This window comes from Artemia franciscana, chromosome 13 (genome assembly GCF_032884065.1).
Source record: "Artemia franciscana chromosome 13, ASM3288406v1, whole genome shotgun sequence".
Classification (NCBI taxonomy): domain Eukaryota; kingdom Metazoa; phylum Arthropoda; class Branchiopoda; order Anostraca; family Artemiidae; genus Artemia; species Artemia franciscana.
Window position 1 is genome coordinate 33,297,846 of NC_088875.1, and position 16,351 is coordinate 33,314,196.

At 34.3% G+C, this 16,351-nt stretch overlaps 1 protein-coding gene across 6 annotated transcripts in view; it reads right to left on the bottom strand.

Annotated features, from left to right (window-relative positions):
* LOC136034829 (uncharacterized) overlaps window positions 1-16,351 on the bottom strand; it is a 142,062-nt gene that overhangs the window by 48,348 nt on the left and 77,363 nt on the right. For all 6 annotated transcript variants that reach the window (XM_065716275.1, XM_065716273.1, XM_065716276.1 and 3 more), the window contains one exon: window positions 3,639-3,790. In XM_065716275.1, coding sequence (XP_065572347.1) covers window positions 3,639-3,790 — 152 coding nt within the window. The remainder of the gene's footprint in view (window positions 1-3,638; window positions 3,791-16,351) is intronic.

The following is a 16,351-nucleotide window of genomic DNA, read 5'->3' on the forward strand; positions in this document are numbered from 1 at the left end:
CTTTACGTAAGCTAATTTATAAGTTACGTAAATCTTTTACCAATAAAAAGATTCGTAAAAAATTAAAAGTTCTAGTTGCCTTTTTAATTAACCAAAAAATCGGGGGGCAACTAGGCTTCGTCCCCCGCTCTTTTTTTCTCAAAATCATTCGATCAAAATTATGAGAAAAACATTGAGCCAAAAAAAAAATATGCAAATTTCGTTTTGATCATTCCTCTGCGGAGAGCCAAAATCAAAACATGCATTGATTCAAAAACTTCAGAAATTAAATAAAAAAAACAAGTTTTTTCAACTGAAAGTAAGGAGTGACATCAAAACTTAAAACGCACAGAAATTACTTCGTATATGAAAGAGGCTGCTTCCTCATCAACGCCCTGCTCTTTACGCTAAAGTTTTTTACTGTTTTAGAAAGAAGAATTGAGAGAAAGAGTCAAACTTTAGCGTAAAGAGCGGGGCGTTGATGAGGAAGCAGCCTCTTTCATATACGAAGTAATTTCTGTGCGTTTTAAGTTTTGATGTCACTCCTTACTTTCAGTTGAAAAAACTTGTTTTTTTTATTTAATTTGAACAGAGGCGAGATCAGCAAACGAGCATTTCCTTTCGCCATTGCAAAAGATAACCGCTCTATTTTCTGGAATATACACGAGAGCTAAACAAAGAAAAAGGAAGCAAAAATTGTTTTAAAACAATTTTTCCGAAATCAATAGGCCTACTATGTGTTAATAGGCTATACGTGAAAAATCAAGCTTGGCAGAAGATATACGGAGCTGAAATAACTTATTATTTTAATCCTAATCATTCTTATTAGAATATCTAGGAATAAAACAATGAAAATGTGTATTTTCTAAAATTAAAATAGAAAAAGAAACATATGAATAGGCAAAAGACTGAGATTCTTTTCTAGCAAGTATGAAGCAGTTCTTAAGCAGGATTCAAGGCCACTTGATAATTATTCAAAATAATTTTTAATATAGTAACAATTAATAATTAATATATCAAAATAAAATTTTTATTCTTTACATTAATTCCATATATATATATATATATATATATATATATATATATATATATATATATATATATATATATATATATCTATATATATAAAAATAAGTTGTCTGTGGATCTGTGGATCTGTGGATCAGGTGTGACGTCGTGTTTGTCCGCATATGACGTCTGAATTATTTCACACTAATACAAAAGAAGAAAAAAACTAAAAAAGGTAAAAACTACAAAAAAAACTAAAAAGAAAAAAAACTAAAAAAGCTAAAAAACTAAAAAAAAACTAAAAAAAGGTAAAAATCTAATAACTAAAAAAAAACTGAAAAAAATAAAAAAAGGCAAAAACTACAAAAAAAAATAAAAACTAATAAAAAAACTAAAAAAGCTAAAAAACTAAAAAAACTAAAAAAACTAAAAAAAGGTAAAAAACTAAAAAAACTAAAAACTAAAAAAGAAAAAAACTAAAAAAAAAGGAAAAAACTGAAAAATAAAAGAGAAAAAGAAAACTAAAAAAATATGAATAAATATATATAAAAATAAGTTGTTTGTGGGTTATGTCTGTCTGTCTGTCTGTCGAGTGACGTCGTGTTTGTCCGCATATGACGTCTGAATTATTTCACACTAATACAAAAGAAGAAAAAAAACTAAAAAAGGTAAAAACTACAAAAAAAACTAAAAAGAAAAAAAACTAAAAAAAACTAAAAAAAGGTAAAAAACTAAAAACTAAAAAAAAATGAAAAAACTAAAAAAAGGCAATAACTAAAAAAAAAACTAAAAACTAATAAAAAAATTAAAAAAGCTAAAAAACTAAAAAAACTAAAAAAACTAAAAAAAGGTAAAAAAAAAAAAAAAAAATAAAAGCTAAAAAAGAAAAAACTAAAAAAAAGGAAAAAACTGAAAAATAAGAGAAAAAGAAAACTAAAAAATATTAATAAATATAAAAAATATAAATATAAATATAATATAAATTAGCAATCAACAAAGCACCGAGACACAAATGACGACCGGGACACAGGGAGTATAAATGACGACCAGGACATAAGTAAAAAAAAAAAAACTAAAAAAACTAAAAAAATGGTAAAAACTACAAAAAAACTAAAAACTAATAAAAAAACTAAAAAATCTAAAAATCTAAATAAACTAAAAAAGAAAAAAAAGAAAAAAGGAAAAAAATAAAGGAGAAAAACAAAACTAAAAAACGAATGTATATACAGACCGGGACACCGGGATATAAATGACGACCGGGACACAGGGAATATAAATGACGACCGGGACACAGGGACACAACTACAATGGGGACGCCGGGGGGCACAGGGGGATATAAATGACGACCGGGACACCGGGACACAAGGAATATAAATGACGCCCGGGACACTCAAAGAGAAATCACAGACTGGAACACCGGGACACAAATGACGACCGGGACACAGGGAATATAAATGACGACCGGGACACAGGGACATAACTACAAAGGGGACGCCGGGGTGCACAGGGGGATATATAAATGACGATGGCGACTCAGGGAATGGTCGATTAGCAATCACCATCAACAAAGCTCAAGGGCAATCATTAGAATCATGAGGTATAGATCTGAATACGGATTGTTTTCCCATGGACCATTATATGTTGCATGTTCAAGAGTCGGTAAACCTGAAAATCTATTTATATGCACAGACAATGGGACAGCAAAGAATGCTGTATATTCGCAAGTTTTACGTAGTTAAAAACATATATATATATATATATATATATATATATATATATATATATATATATATATATATATATATATATATATATATATATATATATATATATTCACAGGTGGGACATAGGGACACAACTACAATGGCGCGTAACTAATATGGCGCGTAACGACTTACGCGCGCGGGGGGGCTTGGGGGGGGCGCGAAGCACCCCCACCAACTAGGTGTTGGGGTGGCGCGAAGCGCCACCCCAACAGCTAGTGTATATATATATATATATATATATATATATATATATATATATATATATATATATATATATATATATATATATATATATATATATACATATATATATATATATATATATATACATATATATATATATTTATATATTATATATATATATATATATATATATATATATATATATATATATATATATATATATATATATATATATATATATATATATATTTCTATAAATTAGAACCGTAATTTTTCAATAAGAAAAAGTGTGTCGATATACATGAAAATTAAGGGCGGTAGAATCTTTTTGTCAAATCCAAAGTCTTTAGTTGCTACACTGACGATGTGACCACTGAATCTTATCAAAGAGTATTTTATGGAGTTAACTCAAAGGGTATTAATTCTACTCATGGGTATAATTAAAAGAGTAAAAGCAAAGAAAATACGTTTGGTAATAATACAAAAAAAGCCCGACTTTGTAGCAAAGGCACATTAAGATATTATTTTCAGGATAAGTCATGGACGCTTCACTCGTTTCATACGATTCTTCAAGAGCAAATTCAAAGATTTCCGCTCGGAAATGGAAGTCATTAGTTAAGGGACCGACAATATGACAAACGGAAGAAGAAATAATTCATTATTGTTTTCTTTGATATTAGTTATCAAGCAAAAGATAACAACCTTATGACAGTAGTAGACAGCCGATGCCACTTGTCGGAAAATTCTTCTAGCCTCCTCTTCGGATAAGACCTTGCTTTCGCTTAAGTAATCATAGAGTTCTCCACCCGCAGCATATTCCATCACAAGAACGATTTTCTCCCGGTTTTCAAACACTGGAAAACAAAACCATTACTTATTATTCAGCTTAGGAAAAACATGATGAATGAGCATTCCAAGCGGATCTTGCCCACTAACATAAATTCCAATTAAGAGGCTTATGATTCAAAAGAAAGAGTTTCCAATAATGACGGAGATAGCCATGAGAAATTCAGATATTCTAATATACGGATACTTAAGCTACGTTTTTATTTGCCTTTTTCAGGCAAAGTTGGCCAAAAGCGTTTTTCAGCAATGTTGTCTGGTCAACACTATTGATCAACAATCTGTTCTGGTGAGACCGTGTTGATCAATATTGTGTTCTAGCGAGCAATACAGGTTTTATTTATCAACATTGTGGAGGAAAATGGCCAAGAATTGAAACTGCTGTTTTTCAAACTTGTTGGTCCAATTCGAGCGGGAAACTTTAAGGATGCATATTCCAGAGGGAAATTGTTTTTATTCTCATAATTTTAGAAGTGAAAAACATATTACATTGACCTAAAGGTCGCTATATTTATTATCAGCTTGATCTCTCACCTAAATTAAGACATAAAAAGGCATTTTCTTTTGAATTAACCACCTCTTTCCTCTCCAAAGGGTACTGAAATTTTTAAGAACTTTTTATGACTTTTACAGAAACTTTCAGAATTCGATCAAACAGTAAAAATGTGCATAAACAGTGAAAATTACCAGAGTAACATGAGTTTTATTGTAAATAGAAAGATATCGTTCAATTGATTTTGAAAATGTTGCCGTTTATTTTCAACAATAACAAAAATTTGTGTTCTCGAAAAATTATTGTTGATCAACAATTGCTAATAAACAATTCTACTCTTTTAACTATTGACCAACACTTTGTTTACCAAATAAGGACTCAAGTACCATTAGATCCGATGACATACTTACGCATACTTTCAGAGGGAGGGTTACATTCACTCTATTTGCATGCATCACAACTTGTTCGAATTTTGAGGTCACAGGGCCAGCTTTAACTGAAAAGGCATATGAAGACAGTGCTTTACAAAACACACTTCAAGGAAGGTGAAATTGTTTTGTCATAAGCAATTATGAACACATTTAAGTCCACACTCTAATAACAAATTTAGAAATAAGATTCGATAAAAGAAATATTATTTTGGACAGACACAGAAAGCACAATTTTTATTAAAATCTGAGGATTTTGAGATCCGCTCCGGAGCTCCATTTTTAAAAACAGAAAGGAAAACACTTCAAAAACGTTATTTCTCTTAATAGAAAGTCAAGGGACTACCCATGGGCACTGTTTTGTCTCCTTTTTGACAAATTTTTACGTGGATTTCATAGAACAGTCTGCTTTGAATAGTTTCCCCTTAAAACACTCTCTCTGGTTTCGTTTCGTTGATGATATTCTTGCTGTTTGGGAACATGGTCAGGACTCTCTAAGAGATTTTTTGGCACATCGATTGGTGCTGCTTTCTGATATCCTGAGGTCTTCGATGCCTGGAACCATATGCAAAATGGCACGATATGTGGAAAAGGCGGGAGAGGTTCAGTCGAGCCCGAGTGAATGAAAATAAGTATTGTTTATATTGAGTGTGTGTTCTGTGCAGTGTTGTATTATTAAATCATGTTGTGTATGGGCGTAGGGCTCAAATAAACTTTCTTTCTTTCTTTCTTTCATTTGAATTCTTTTAATTCGAATCTTCAATTTAGAATAGAACTAAAAGATTCAGGAAAGCTCCCTTTCTTGGATGTTTTAATTATAAAAAATATTCCTAGCCTTGATTTATCTATATATAGAAAGCCGACCCATAATGATCGGTATCTACATACAGTCTCTTAATAGAAACTGTTTAGTCTCTTAATAACATACAGTCTCTTACATACAGTCTCTTAATAGAAAAGAATTAGACTCACAAAGCGGAACGTTTTATTCCGAGACAGAATATCCTACATTGACATCCGGGGATTTCGGAATCACTTACTTACAGAGTATGTTTTACGGGAATTAAAGCAACTCAAATTTTATTTCACTTAATACTAAATAGAGAACAGAGAAACAATCAAAAGAAAGACAGGACACCGTGGTAGTGAAACAGTGATAATGAACTTTAAATTAAAGTCTAGATATTTTGGGACCCTTTCAATGAAAAGTAAAAAGAAGAAAATCAAAACTTTTAGAATTTTATTTTTCTGCTTCAGATAAGCTAGTGTACTTATCGGTTATATAGTAAACATTCAGGAAGTGAAGTTCAATTAATGCTAATAAAATCAAACAAAATATGGTAAAAATATAATAGCTTAGAAACAAATTTGGGCTATATATTTGAACATTAGGGAGGGGAGGGGGTAAAGCATAGCATATATTATACTAACCTAACCTAATCAAACTAAAATACCAACTAAATACTTGAATAAGATATAGCTACAATTTATTTTCCAACCAAGCCAAAGCTAATTGTGTGGTATAAAGAAGTTGCTTGACCAGTTTCTTGTGTCATGTTCACAGCATCCGGGATTGAAATTCTATAGTCTTCATTATATAACATATAAGTACAAAAGCTAGTTCCTGTGTTAAATTGGATTGGGATCAGTATTTACTCCCCTGCATCAGCTATCCGTTCTAGTGCACTTTTAGATATTAACAATAAACTTAAAGCATGTTATACTAAAATTGTCCCAAATCGTGGCCAACATTCTCTTAAGGCACTGGTTAAACTTTACTCAACATATTGTGACCATTCTATCCTTTTTTTGTCAGGTATTTCAGTTATTGTAAATTCCTTTTATATCTTCCTCTTTGGTATAAAAACCTATGGGTTATTTGAATTTTTTGTGCCACTGATATATTGACATCTTATAATAAGTGGGATGCCAAAGAGGCTTGCCTGCGGTTAGGACCTTTTCATCATCTTATGCGATTAAATAAAAAAAGTTAATTATTAAATAATAAAGTTTTTCCAACTGAAAATAAGGAGCAATATTCAAAATTAAAACGAACAGAAATTATTACGTATATGAGGGAGAGTTGCTCTTCCTCAACACCTTGCTCTTTACGCTAAAATTGTTAGTACTTTTCAAAAGGTTTCTCACTGTTCTAATTAAATGAACAAAGTGTTTCAGGAGTCGTTCTTAAAGATTTGGGACATAATTCAAACTTTAGCGTAAAGAGCGACGTGTTGAGGAAGGGCAACCCCCCTCATATACGAAATAATTTCTGTTCGTCATAAGTTTTAATGTTGCTCTTTGCTTTAAGCTGAAAAAAACTTGTTTTATTATATTTAATTTCTGATCGTTTTTTAGATAATGCCAGGAAGTCTGGCTACACTTCCAAGAAAAAATCCCTCCTCGAGGATTTACTCTCAAGACAATACAATTATGGTGAAAATTAACCACGGACAATTACTCTTAACGTCTCCATGCGTAAAATTGAGTCGGCAAAAAGAAAGCAAGACATAAGACGAATTTCGTATAATAATTCTGGCCAATTCCCCAGTGTAAAGTTTCCGCTGACAAATTCACCCCCTGTAAAATTCCTCCCTATGAAAATTATTCCCGTGGAAAACCCCACCAGGAGAAAATTCGCTCCCCCCCCCGAATCCAAAAAATGTTTGCATACTTCACAATACCATATACTATACGTAAACAATGGGTAAATTTTGTAACTTAGAGCTATCTCCAGGAGCTATTGGGGGTCATGATATCTCCATAGGAATAGTTTTTCGACCTTTCAACTATACTGCACATAATGCCTATCTCAAAATTTTGATAGAACGATTTTTATTAAAAAGGGGCGTGGTTGCCCTCCAATTTTTGGGGCCACTTACAAAGGGCACTATAACTTTTAATTTCCGTTCGAATGAGCCCTCTCCCGATATTCTTGGATCATTCCGCTGATACGATCACCCCTGAAAAAAAAATAAACACACATCTGAGATCTTTTTTCTCGCAAAAAATAAAAAAAAATCAACATTTTTGCAGATAGGAGCTTCAAACTCTATAGTAGGGTTCTCTGATATGCTGAATCTGATGGTGTGATTTTCATCAAAATTCTTTTAAGGGGTATTTCTCCTTTTTTAAATAAGGCAAATTTTCTCAGACTCGTAACCTTTGATGGCAAAGAATAAAATATGAAATTTATATATTTGACATGAGCATAAAAATTCAATTCTTTTTATATATCTATTTGTATCAAATTTCCGTTTTTTTAGAGTTTTGGTTGCTATTGACACGGATTGCTTTTTACTTACAGTTATTTTGATTTTCAATGTTGTTGTTTTTGTCTTTAATTTTGTTTTGTATGTGCTTCTAATGTATGTTATTATTTTCTTCGGTTACTCCACTTTATTTTAATGTTAGTGTGTCAAACATTAATTAATTAATTAATATAGATTTAACCCCAAAAATGGATAACGCTATATCTAAAGCATGACAACGAAATTTCAACCAAAATTTCGATATTTTATAACCATTTCTGGGACTTCTTTTGCAACGAGTTTGCTTCCTCTTTTTGGTAGCATGTACGTATGCATCTTAAAATTATTTTGCTGTTCGAATATTTAGGACCACTTCCGCAATCATTTTTCAATGGAAAATGAAGTAGTCAAGAAGGTTTTTGTCCCTCTTTCTTTCTCTTTTTCCTGCTAGCTAATCACTATGCGTATGGTATTTTCCCGCCAACTTGGTTCTTATTGAGAGATTTGTTTGTAACAATGACTGGCGGGCTCGTTTTAACTATGCTTCTTAGTACAACAGGTCCCTTTTCTGGGGACAGGCAGCTCGCTAAAAGGTAAACCAAGCCCCACTGCTGCCTCAAGCGGGACAGGAAATCTTTTTGTTTGCAAAAAGTGATACTAATTCCGTTTGCACATGGTTCCAGGTTCCACCGCAGGTAATATCAAAGCCAAGACCTTTTAAAGTCTGGGATGGATTCAATCATAGGAGAGGAGGGTTCCCGAACTGTAATCATGAGCATAGCTATCAGAAAAGTCCGTTGGATTTCAACCAAGCATGGTGAGAAAAAAGAACTGTGCTCGTCGTTATATCTTTTCGGATCCGTGTCTTATTCCATCACTTTGAAGCTGTAGGGTGAAATGGCTTTCAAAATACCAAATCATCAGTCTAATTAATCGGTAGGCTGGAAGAATCAACCAAATCCAGAACCAGACACAGTTATCGCTTTCGATGTCCGTGATCGATTTTTCAATATCTGTGATCGAGAAAGGCTGCATTCTTGTCATCCAAATCCATCAGAAGAGTATTTTAAAGCTCCATTGGTTTGAGCTTTTAGGTCTCATCTAATTTCTAGCTAAAGCGCATCTTCGCATCAATAAATCAATCGTTTTACGGATTGGCTGCATCCGAATGAAATCTTACGGAGCCTTCATCACATATCTGATTAGAACAGATATTTGGTGGATGCAGACACTCATGAAAAGCAGTCTTCAGTGTATCTATTTTATCATAGAGTCGCGCGGTGTTCATGTTTTGGGAACTTATTCCGGGAGGCGTCTTGTTCCACGGCGAACATGATGCAAATTCTACAAGTTTTTCTCCGTTGGATATAGTTGCGCGTGTTACTCCGCAGCTGTAACCATTTCACAGGGCCTTGGCACCACAGGTCCAGTTACCTGCTGCTTTTCAATACTTGTGAACGAAAAATATGTAGTTAGGACGGCTGATACGCCTAGATGTGCATATTCATTACTAAAGTATTGTGATAAAAATGTTAGGCTATAGCTTCAGGAGCTAAAATATTGATGCAGGCAGTGGCACCTGTCATATTTAGGGTAACTTTAACTCGTTTTGTTTTTTTACTTTCATGAGGCATAATTTATTTTCAGGTAATCCAACAATAAAACTAACATTTTTGTTGGTTTCACCAGTAAGTTAACTATCAATATTTTTATCGACTTTTCAATATGTATAACCACTAGAGCTGAGGGAAATCTACTTTGTTTTAGCAAATTAAGGTCGATCCTTTGGCTTTAATCATTGCACGTTTCCATTACCTAAGTGCTCCAGAATGTAACTGAAAGGTAACCATTTCATTTCCCTCAGGCCTTAGTTTTCCTTTTTTTTCAATCTTTCATTCTATTTGCTTTTTAGTGACACTACAAGCATTATTAGGGACCCTAATAAGCTACATTTTTCGGCCATCTTCCATTCTTAATTAAATAAAAAAAAAGTTTGTTCAACTGAAAGTAAGGAGCAACATTAAAACTCGGAATGAACAAAAATTCTTCCCTGTATGAGCGAGGATACCCCCTCCTCATCCCTTGCGGTCTTTTCAAAAGAATTGTAACTAAAAGTCAACATTTAGCGTAAAGAACGAAGGCTGAGGAGAAGGCAGCCCCCGCATAAACATACGGAATAATTTCTGTTCTTTTTAAGATATCATGCTGCTCCTTAGTTTCAGCTGAAAAACTTATTTTTATCAAATTTTTTACCGTTTTTCAAATCAAGCCGGGAAATTCCTCCCTATACTCATGCGAAAATTCCACTGGAAAAATCTCCCGGAAGGTTTCTTCTGTACGGAAAATTCTTCACGCAGAAAACCCCTCCCCCCCAAAAAAAAACGTTCCGTACATTTTCCCAATGATGTTATATGAAATGAAATGAAAAGAAACTTAATTAACCCAATAAACACACAATGGTGTCAAAATGGAGCATATAAGGGGAAAAAAGAAGGAAACAAAAAACAGCTTCAATGGGAAAAACTATTTATAAAAAGGCACTAAATAAACTATTTAAAGTATCCAAATTCTGTTCAAAGCATAACCTACGCTCCGCGACAACAGCAAACTGGTCGACAGCTCCACATACAGAAACCATACGCCGGTTTTTTGGCCCACAGAGGGTACACAGAGTAGGAACTTAGCGCAACGAAAAAAAAAATTGACCGATAAGCTCTTTTATCTGACGTACTAAAAATATTCTAAAAAGATGACAAAGCTAACAAATGGGGCCCAGAAAATACGTTATCAATTTTAGAAAGCACTCTTCATTTATAGCGCGCTTTGTAAGGAATAAGGTCGTATGCCTTGCGAAGCTTTGCACCTAGGAATTCTAATAAAAGTGTTCGAGTATGCTTTAAGTCACTTCAAATGGGTAATTCAAGGTAATATATGCTCGGCGACAGCTAGATAGGATGACCATGAAGACAAGCGATATCGGGAATGGGTTGATTGCGTGACATACCAATTGACACAACTTCACTCTTTTCAGCATTAAACTCAAGCCCTATTTTCCTATATTCGGTACATAAAACCTCAAAATTTTCCTCAATACCAGAAATGGTCCAACTGAGGTTCAGGACGTCGTCAGCATAATTTAAAAATGACAAATCAAGGCCTCGAAAAATAAACGATGTCTGAACTTTCTTCTGGGCCTCTAGCACACTGTTATTATAAAATGGAGGCGATGATATCCCGCCCTGCTTAATACCTTTCCAAACGCGAATTATAGCTTTTGATACAACAAAATGTTTTTAAGCAGGCGCTTTGACAAAAACATGAAGTTTACTATACATATGTTTGTAGACAGGTAGTATTGAGCTATAAAGTCCACGGTGGCTGGCACTAAGCAGTAACTAAGGATGTATCCCCGAATCAAAGGTCCGTGATACATCGTGACCAGCCATAATAACCATATCCTTATTTTCTTCCACGTCTAACAGAACATTTGCAATAGCTCAGTGGATATGTTCAAAGCTGTAGCTTTTTTAAAGCCAAACTGATTGTCTGGCATAGAAAAAACTTGGGTGATCTCATCAGTAACTAGCAGCTCTAATAATTTACATAATACTGGCGAAACAGTTAGAGGTCGGTACGAACTACACTTATTCTTATCTTTTCCTTTCTTAGGCACAGGGGTTACAACACAAGCACAAAAAACATGAGGAACTAACCCACTACTGAATATTATTTGGAACAGTATTCCCGGATAGTGAAACAGATTTAAATGTCCATGTACTAGATGAAAGCCACACAAGTAGTCAATTCCACGTGAATGTTTCGTTTTTAGATTTCACAATACATTGACTAATTTTTCTTAGGTTGATTATAAACCATGAACGAGAGTCATAATCACCAAGGCCATATCCAGCGTTGCGGAAAATTCATATTGTAATTTTACTTTTGCATCTTTCACGACATTAACAAAAGTTGTCGCAGCTTTTTAGTCATCAAGTACAATCCGCCACTCTTTCAGCAAAGGCTTCAAGTCTATTATGTGAGAACAGCAAGCACCATCAGCAAGGCTCTCAAGGTAACCCTTGCGCTCAACAGGCTTTTCAAGACCTTTAGGTGGTTGTTTCAGAATTTCTGAGTACATAGGTTTCGTTTGATGAACATTAGAGGAGTCCTGAGGCACTTCACGATGCTGAAGTTTCAATGAGGTCACGCGCTCCTTGAGATCATCAACAGTACTACAAACTTCATGTAATTTCCTGGTGAGGGTTGCAGTAATTTCACAAGATGTCATCAGCACTTCCTCGGGTTCATAAATTACAAACTTGGGTAGCGTAAGTTCCTTTTCATCTCAATGGTAAATAGCCCTTATTAAGTTGGACACGATATCCTGTTGCTTTACACGATCAGAAGCGAGTAGCCATGCTAGCCAGCGGCCATAGGATTTCCTTGGCTTTTAACAGTATATTCGGCAGGTAATATTGCACAAATTTTGAAACAATATCATTGCATGCATTTCCTGCCTTATTAGCACGAAAAATGAAGTTTAAGACAGGATTGTATGTTAGTTTTATCTCTCGCGATTCAGTCCCCATTCCAGCAGGGGATAAGTTGCAACCAACTTCTTACTTCTCTAACAAAACGGGAAGTGCGGGCCCGGTACCCCTATTCCCAGCAGTTTAAGTAAAAAGTACGGCCGGTACCACGGTACTTCTGTACCGTTCCCGCTCCCTTCTGCAAAGTAAGAAAACTCAACGATTTTGATTCCTTTTTTTCACCAAAAAAAATCGGTTGTTTTTAACAAAACTCTATTTACTATTTTTCTTGTATAGGGATCGCAGACGTGTAAATAATGTAATGTAAAAATATGCAGATAATGGGCAAATTCAACAACCCTTTCCCAAGGACCTCTGGGGGGTCATCTCAACCCTAGAGGAATACTTATTGCACCTTTGAAATATTCTGAACCAAATGGCTATCTCAATGTTTTATTGGATGTCTTTGAGGAAAAAGGGGGCGTGGAAGGGGGCTAGTTGCCCTTTAATATTTGGGTAAATTAAAAACAGCACATGAAATTTCGATTCCCGATACCGATCTCTAAGGTATATAATAAACCTTATCTTTAAACTGTACAGTTTTATCAATAATCTCGACTTACGTATTTAGTCGTCATAGGAACCTACATTTCGTTAAGACAGGAAAAAAAGATATCAAGCGAATTTTATTGTATCACAGCGCTGACAGCTATACTCTAGAGTGCATATATTACGTAAGGTGCATTATAGACCATTCTTTGCTTTGTTCCTCGCCATAACTTTAGCTAAATAAACGTATTTAAAATCCAATTTTTATTTTATAAAGCTTTTTGAATGCAAGAAAATATGAGACAGACCTGGAAACTTAGTAATTCAGTTCTGAAACCTGGTTCTCCGAGATCAATTTTACCTGAAAGTCTTGTAATTAATGAAAGTCCATGTAACTACAAAAGCATTAAACTCGAAACTAAACACCATGTAATTGAAACGCTTGCACCTCACTTCCATCACCTTCAACACAAAATTTCCCACCATTGGCAAACAATTATTTGTGGAGTCGTTGATATAAGGATACCAAACAGGAGCTCATCAAAATTCCCCTCCAGCCAATTGATCCCAATTTGAGATACACCCTAACTTGAGATATATGAGTAATTGTAAGGTTAAAAACACTGGAAAATGAGTCTTCCAGCTTGTATAAACGGTCATGAAAACACTGTAGTGCCCACATTACAATAATTATATATATGAAACATGAATGATATCTTTCACTGTAAAGACAAACCTTAGACACTGATTTAAATTTTTTTTTCTATTGTTTTTTTTTTCTTTTTTAATACGTATATACCAATGGTCCTTTACCTCATTTCAATCAGTCAGTCAATTTATTTCGCTTCGAGTCTGCAAAAGTCTGGGGTACTTTTACCTAGGTACCGACAAACATTGAAATCAAAGAGCAGCGTCGAATGAAACTGTTCCTAAGGTACTCTGTTCTTAGCCTATCTCACTTAAGGTAGTGGGACGGATTAGTATACCCATTTGCCTGTTTTACCAAGTCGGATGAAGAAGGCAATATTGAAGAAAAGATGATCAAAAGGAAGTAAATTTGTGTTTTGCAGGGAAAAGCAGTTAACGCTCCATCAAACCTTTCACTAAGAGATTTGAGTGAGTCACTGGTAACAGCATAGTCTGCCCTACTACCCAAGTTTTTTTTATTATTAAAGTCGCACCAAGAACATTGTAGGATTACTTATGTACAGCAAACACCATCCATTTGCAGTAAAGAATGATGACCACCTTTTACGTACAAAAAATTCTCATCAAACAGAGATGGGTGATCCGAGACAGATCTCTGAGAAAACGAATTTCCAGGAGACAATGCTAGTCTATTCGTTGCATATTTTTTCCTTAAAGATGATGATGGAATGTGAGCGTCGCATCTCCAACCACAACATTAGCGACTCCTTTGCTTTTGTGCGTTTAATTCAGGCATCAAACGACATTTTCTATAACTAAAAGACTAATCAGAAGGAACAGGAAGGCTCAAGTCGGAAAACATTAGACTTTCTTTCTGTTTGTTTCTAAAAGCCACAAGGAAAGTTTTTACCAGCCAATCAATTATTTTTATAAGTTGGAAGACCCTTTTTAACTTTGTTGTAACTTGCTATTATAATCATTGTCCAGCTGTTAAGAATTGAAATTTCTTCTTTCTTCTTTGCCTTCTTGTAACTCAAACTTTCATATTTACTATCAGATATTTTTTTTTTGGCTGCTATTTATTCCAAAAGTTTCAACCTAACGAGATATCGAGTATTCCGGAGCTTAAAAATTTACATGAATTATGCAGACCTGTGTTATGGACAAGCTGAGAGAAAAAATAATCGAGACCCTCCCTCTCCACCCAGTTAGCCTAAAAACAGCTTTAGGGAGAAGGTATCATCACTTAAAACTTTAGACTTCTGTATAAGCTAATCCTGCTTGTTTCCAGTTTCGAAGTCACTGTTTTACTTGAAAAGATTGCTTTTCTGTTGTGTCAGAATTTACCGTAAGTAATCCATAATAACGCGATTCCCCATGGCTTTGCTTATCGTCATTTAGACAAATGACAATATTATCATTTATTCAATGACGATTTAAACCGTCTTAGTCAAAGACGATAATCAAAATCTAAATTATTGCCTGCCAAAATTTACTACACGGATCCACTGGCAAGTCTGGCGAAACTTATAGCTCAGTTCTTCAAAAAGCAAGCATTCTTACTGCTCCTGCCAAACGCTATAAGATTTGATTTTAGTGAATGACAACAAAAATAATCATACCTCTAGGTCAAGGATTTAGACAGGCCCAGAAATAAATTCAATACGTCGTTTGAATAAGAATTACAGAATCAAATAATGGTCTTCTCCTCTGGTGAGAACTATTTCCCGGGATATCTGACAATTTTCCAATGCAGATTTCCAAAAATACATGGTTCCGGTAATCTCAGCTACTAGGTCTAAGATTCTTATCAATAGAAATTAATAAAAGTATTTAGTTCTTCATTAAATTAAAAACAAAGTATGTGAAGTTTTTGACGTAGATACCTACAACAAATTCACAGATTTCAAATAAATGCGGAGACTGAATCACGTAGGTGATTCTCAGCCAGTAAAAAAAAAGAAAAAAAAGAGGATACCAAACACTTCGTGGTAACAAACTGCAAGTAAGTAAGGAGCAACACGGCTCAATAGTAACCAAACTCGAAAAAACTGATATATGAAAACGGCTTGTTATGTTGATTCCAAATATACAAGACTCGTGAAGTTTAGCGTTATCCATCAAAAGCTACGCGCCTGAGAAAAAATTTGCCTGATTTTCGAAAAAGGAAGAAACACCTCTAAAAGTCAAAGGATCTTAATAAATGCCATATCATTAGATTCAGCTTATCCGAAAACCCTTAGGTAGAAGTTTCAAGCTCCCATCTGTAAAAAAAAGAGTTAAATTTATAATTTTTTGCCAAAAGAAAGATCATACATGCGTGATTATTTGTTTTTTCCCCTAGGGATGAACGCATCGAACCAATAGTCATAGAATATCGAGAAAGGGTTCATTTGGAAGGAAATTAAAAGTTCTAGTGCCCTTTTTAAGTAACCGAAAAGGTTGAAGGGTACCTAGCTCCCCTCCCATCCCTCTTTTTTCCACAAAGTCGCCTGATCAAAATTTTGAGATAGCCATTTTGTTCAACATAGTTGAAAGGCCCTATAACTATGGCCTTAGAAATAACATGATACCCCCACAGCTCCTGGGGAAAATCCTCGGAGGAGTTCGGATTTTCCGGCTATATTTAAAAACGATCAGAAACTAAATAAAAAAAAGTTTTTTCAACTGAAAG